This window comes from Rhinatrema bivittatum, chromosome 4 (genome assembly GCF_901001135.1).
Source record: "Rhinatrema bivittatum chromosome 4, aRhiBiv1.1, whole genome shotgun sequence".
In the NCBI taxonomy this organism is placed as follows: domain Eukaryota; kingdom Metazoa; phylum Chordata; class Amphibia; order Gymnophiona; family Rhinatrematidae; genus Rhinatrema; species Rhinatrema bivittatum.
In genome coordinates, this window is record NC_042618.1 from 173,106,312 (window position 1) to 173,112,311 (window position 6,000).

At 46.2% G+C, this 6,000-nt stretch overlaps 1 protein-coding gene across 1 annotated transcript in view; it reads right to left on the reverse strand.

Annotated features, from left to right (window-relative positions):
- TTYH2 (tweety family member 2) overlaps nucleotides 1-3,503 on the reverse strand; it is a 71,302-nt gene extending 67,799 nt beyond the window's left edge. The window contains exon 1 of the mRNA XM_029599246.1: nucleotides 3,244-3,503. Within this exon, the coding sequence (XP_029455106.1) occupies nucleotides 3,244-3,372 (129 nt within the window). The 5' untranslated portion in view covers nucleotides 3,373-3,503. The remainder of the gene's footprint in view (nucleotides 1-3,243) is intronic.
- Between the last annotated feature and the right edge of the window lie 2,497 nt (nucleotides 3,504-6,000).

Below are 6,000 nucleotides of genomic sequence, written 5' to 3' on the forward strand. Positions count from 1 at the left end.
AAAAAAAAAAAAAGGGTCACACAACCTACCAAACTCTTAGCTCCAACTTCCACAAATGGAAAAATACAATCAGAACACAAGCCGTAGCCAGCAAGTGCTAATTACAAGAGACAGGAATGGGCCAGGGGAACTTCGCATTGGGCTTCACAAGTAGAATGAGCTGTGGCTACTCGCACAAGACAGCTTTTGTACTCCATCAGAAGTCCCTTCTCTCCATAGCCCCTGTCCCATCCCCGAGAATGTTTAATAGCCAGCCAACTACTAAGATCATAGTAAAATGTCATTTAATAAAGACAACTGATAAGGAATCATGCCGACATGCTCGCAATATTCTTCTCCACACTTAGAATATCAAACCACCTCCTGAAACAGATTTAGGAGACGAACAACACTCCTTAGCAGGGTTGCTCAGATCAAGAGACGGGTTGAGTTCTGGTCAAGCAGGGGTTGGGTCAATGATTTATTCCAAAATTTTGGCCGCAATCCCTAACATCTGGGGCAGGTGCCCGAGCCCTTTTTCTTAGATTAAACTTTGTAATTAGTTACCTCCCGTCTCTGTGGGAGCTCCCAATGGCAATCAACTGGTGACCGTTTAAGAATATCAGACTAGAGCTCCATCCATGGGTTTTCCTTGGGAACTTTGTTGATTCTCTTGGTGATTTTTTTTTTTTCTTTACATGGCTCTTATAGGCTTAACGCATTCAGGCCTGCTGCAACCTTCAGGAATACAATAAGACTGGACCAACTTAGTTACGGTGCAGGTATTTATTTACAGTGCTTCTAAGACACAAGAATCAAAATAGTTCACCTGGTGTCAGGCACAACTAACGGGTAAACATCATCAACTGAGGAATCATAAAGTCCTACCAACTCCCTGGGGCCTCTCCAAGCTCTCTAGGCCTGGGCTCTTTGGCAGGGTGAAGGGACGTTATCCTTTTGTGGCCTTCCACCCATTCTCCTCTGTCTTGGAATGTGAGGATTTCATAGCTGTGCTACTAAGGTTGGAGGAGGCTTTCCACTGTTTTATGCTAATCTTCCAAAGAAGGCCAGCACTGGGGGAACTGGAGGCACAGTCCCTCCTATCTTTCACGTGACCATTATCACCACATAAACACTTTCCGCAACAACAAAGCAGTCCCCATTGTGCATGTGCCTTCTCCCACCCTGTGGGGGAATCCCACCCTGCACCACCTGCTGGGAAGGGGGAACACCCAGCGCCTGCTCTCACCCAGAATGCCCTGCAGGGACTGGGGCACGTAGTGCCTGCTCCATCTCAGAACCAGCCTCAGCGAAAGCGGCACAAGGACACAATTCCGGTGGAACTTAAGCCCACAGTTTTAACAAGAGGCGATGAGAATATAAGTGAAAATGTTAGGACAGCTGAAAAAAAAAAAGAGAACCCCACTAAGCCTAGGCAGAAACTGTGCACTTTGGAAAAGGGGCGCTCAAAAGAAAGAGTTAGGAGGTGCCCTCTAAACAATAAGGCGATATTTGCCCATCCCTATCTATCCAGAAAGCAGTAATGGGGGTAATTTGGAAGACTTGTACAGCATTATGAAAAAAAAAAAAAAGTCTGGTTATGGGAAAATGTTTCTACCATCTGCAGCAAATTCACATCCATCCAAGGGAAGAGAACTTTGTTCACACTGGCCCTAGGTGCTTAGGTAGTGGGACTTTACAGTTCTGGCTTCAGTTTCTTGATTCTCTTGGTGCACCTGTGATCTGTTCTCTGTGCAGAATTTGTTTTACACTGTTTCCTTGCTTTTCTATTGTAATTGTGGTTTCACAGCACTGGGTAAACCTCTGACCTAATAATGTTTACATGTTTGATGACCTCTGAGGAAGACCCTTTTCAGATCTAATCCATCTCTCTGTTTATGTAGACAAAGCCCCCCCCCCCTCCCAGTTGAGGATTAAGTCCTCTCTCCCCCACCCCCTCCAAAACATGTGTTATCTTAAATAACCTGGTCATTACACATACAGAGACAGAAAGGCACCACTGACCTTTGTTGTAACTGGACAGATAGAGGAATAAATGTCAGCACTGCCTAATGCAGAATTCCTGATGGCTGCCTACAGAGCCCCCTCTAAAGGCAGCACTCCAACATACTTTAAATAAAATCATGTATGTGCACACACATCAGACAGTACCATCTGCATAGCAGACCGCCTGGCTATTAAGGACAAGAATGTAAAGTTTCTATATCCATAGTAGACAGGTTTCATTGTACCTCCTCCTGAGCTCTAGCACCTTCCACCATGTCCCATGCAAAATGTACAAAAAGTCTTCCAAAAGCAGAAGGGTAACACCATTTCTGGGATGCAAATTCTGTTAATTGTTCCTTATTTATTTATTTATTTATTTAGCGTTTTTCTATACCGGCATTCATGAAATTATGCATTAAATAAAAGATCTCTCTTAGAAATATTCATTTACAATCAAAGACTAAGGCACAACCTGCACCAGGCTTTCTGTTTAATTCGAGAGCATACTGTGGTGGACTGATACCACCAGCAGGATCCACATCACATAACTCGTGTGGCCCAAAAGCCTTGCAATTAATGCCCTGTTTTAGCCAGACTAATTCAAGCCAGAAGCTGGAAGCCCCTAAATAACGGTGAGCAAATTCACTGTGAATTTACTGCTGATCCCCAAACACGGGACCATCTGTGTGACACTGGCATTGTCAGCTCTATAGGGGCAATGGGTGCTGTAGCACCCCCAACATTGAGCAAACTCCACTGTAATCAGGGAGAGGTGATCTGTGTTGTGTTTACCACTGTTGGCAAACACACACACACCTACAGAAAAAGTATTACAGTATCAGCTCCAGGTCCGGAGTAGCAGTTTATCAAAGCTTGTCAGGGGCACCCTATGTGCTTAAAAGTGATTTCTTTTTTAAAATAAATTTTTTCTTACATTTGGATTATTCCTCCCTCTTCAACCTCCAAATAATAAGTGGAGAGAGAAAGAAAACTACATGGATGGCCAGCTTTCACCGATTTCCTGACAATATAAACCTCATGTGTGCAGATGGCCAGCCTCCAGCTCGGGAGGAGCAGTAACTGGAACTCAAACAAGAGAAATAAATTATTCCCTGCAGAAACGGACTTTGTGACAAGTTTCTGCTGAACCAACTATACACCCCCCCTCCTCCATCCCCCGAAAACTGCTCCCCCGGGGCAAAGCTACAATTTATAAGCCCGAAGCCTCAGCACCGAGGTGGCCTGCGGACTACTAACCTGCTGGTACCGTCCTTGCCCGGGCTGGAAGCTGCTATCAACCAGCCGGAAGGAGAAGTCCAAATGGGGGAAGGAGTGCAGCCAGTAAATCCACCAGGGAGCAATATAATCCACCCTGGCCGCGGCCATCGCTTGCCGCCCCGGGCAGCGATTCCACTGCAGCGACCACGGCGGGAGCGAGCTATGGGGCCGCGCGGTGGGGGACTGGCCAAGGAGGCGGGGCCGCAGCGGATCCGCCCATAGAGCGGGGCATAACCCAAAACCCCGCCCCCTCTCGTTGGCGCAAGCTGCTCTATCGCCCTCTCAATCTCGTACGCCTATTACGCCAGGTGATACATTTTTAACCTGGACAGGAGACGCTATGTGTTCATTAGAGGAATGGGTTCTGCTCTCAGGTAAAATTAGGTTACTCTATACTTGCGCAGGCTCCCAAATTGCACAGATTTTAGCCATAGCATTACATAGCGACCTCCTTTTAGCTAAGATCGTGGCCAAACTAGCTTGCCGCTACTGTCAGGCCGATACAGAACGGTGCGCTCCCCCGTTTGGCCGCGCCTAATAGGGGTAATAGCGCGTGGAAAACGCGCAGCCAACCACTCCGAAACTAATACCGCTCCTCACATGCAAATACATGTTAATGAGCCTATTAATTATTTCCCCAGAATACTGAAAGTTACGCCTGCCCAAAGGCAGGCGTTAACCATAGACAGCACCGGTAAGTGTACAGAAAAGCAGAAAAAACTGCTTTTCTGTACACCCTCCGACTTAAGTCAGAGGCCCCAAAAAGTAAGCGTCAGTTGTCAGACCCGCTGACAGCCACCGCTTCCGCTAATAAGGAGGTGCTAGGGCCGTGCTAGCGTCCCTAGCTACTCCTTATTAGCGTGGGCCCTAATTTAAATACAGAATCGCAGGCCCAGGAGAGGTGCGCATCGGGAGAGTGGGCGCTCAACATGGAGCCCCGGCTCTCCCACGGGTTTTTTTGAATCGGCCTGACATGCAGCCAACCTCCTCCCCCCCCAAGCAAACTAATAGCACTCATCTCATGCAAATGGATGTTGATGAGGCTATTAGTTATTCACCCGGCCAATCCACACATTTTACTCTCAGAAATTAAGGAGAAAAGCAGAAAAAAACCACTTTTCGGTACACCCTCCACCTTAATATCGCTAGGATATGTTCCTCTGACTTAATATCCTAGCGATATTAAGTCAGAGGAACAAAAAATGTTAAAAAATAAAAAAAAGTGCCAGCCGGTCACGTTAGGAGAACAGATGCTCAATTTTACTGGTGTCCGTTTTCCTAACCTATGACTGTCAGCGGATTCGGAAAACTGACATTCATAAAATTGAGCATCAGTGTCCTGAACCCACTGACAGTCACCTCTCCTGGGTTGTTGCTAATGAGGTGCTAGGGATGTGCTATTGTTCCTAGTGCCTCCTTTTTAGCATGACCCCCTCATTTAAATACAGAATCGCATGCCCAGGAAAGATGGCTGGATGAGTGTTGGGAGAGCGGGCGCTCAACACGGAGCACCTGTTCTCCCATGCTTCTTATATCGGCCTGCAAGAGCATTAAATCTCTCGTAAAATCCCAGCTAGAAGTATCTTTTAATTAATACAGGGGTCCAAAAACATTCTATTACAGGGTAAGTCAGGGGCAAATAAACAATGAAGATGATGACATTACTTGCCAGAAGGGATAGACTGATGTGCAAATAAGGGTCATTGGCCCCCTAACCACCCCATCCGAGGCAAGGGGAGAATGCGGTGGACCCTCGGGCATTGCCCTATGTGCAAATGGTCAGTTTGCTCCTGGTTGCCGGAGACAGCTAGTGCTTTAATTAAGTAAACCAGACAATAACCTAAGACATCACATTCTGGTTTGCTTTGGGGTGGGGCAGACAGAATCCCCAGAACCACTCAGCTGCCACTTAACTCACTTTTAAGGCAGAGCAGTAGGAGAATGGAATAGATGCTCGATAGTGGGGTGGGTGTAGAGACAAGAGGAAGGTGAGTGAGTGAAGGAGTTGTGGATAGAGGGTGCTAGGCAGCGGAGGGTGGGGTAGGGGAAAAGGATTCTGAGCAGTACGAAAGAGGGTAAAGAAACCAGGGTGATGCTCGTGTGTTGAGCAGAGAATGAAAGGAGAAGAAATGCTAGACAGGGAGCTGGAAGGTATGCTGGGTACAGTGGACAGGGGGAAAAGGGAGGGGGATACAGGATTTAGCAGAGAGTAAGAGGTGGTTACTGTGCCAGAGATGCTGCTGATAGGCAGGAATGTAAGGGACAGGGCGCAAGACTGAAGGTTTTCCTAAAATGTCTAATAACCCTGGCACAGCTCTTTTATCAATAATAGCTTTTCACCTGCTAGATTGATAGAAAATACTGCCCCCTGTATTAAGCTATATATAGTGTGTATTAGAAACATTCAAGACTAGCTTTGACATTTCTAAGCAAATAATCCTGTTTTGTTGTTACCTTTTATTTCTGTGCACGTATAGGAAACAGATGGACCCAGTCACTAAGCAAATTAAGAGACTGCCTTTATTTTTTATGCTCAGCTGCCAGGCACACGACTTCAAACCCAACTTACATGGTCAATTCATAAAGCTCTTAGGCCAGCTCTATGAAAAGATTTCTACCGTTTTGTTTATGGAAAAAAATGCTTAGCAAGTCTGAGCTTTATAATAAGAAAGTCATGCAATACTGCTTCAGTGCTTCTTGGGTATTTCCAAAAGGGAACATAAATTTTAATAATGG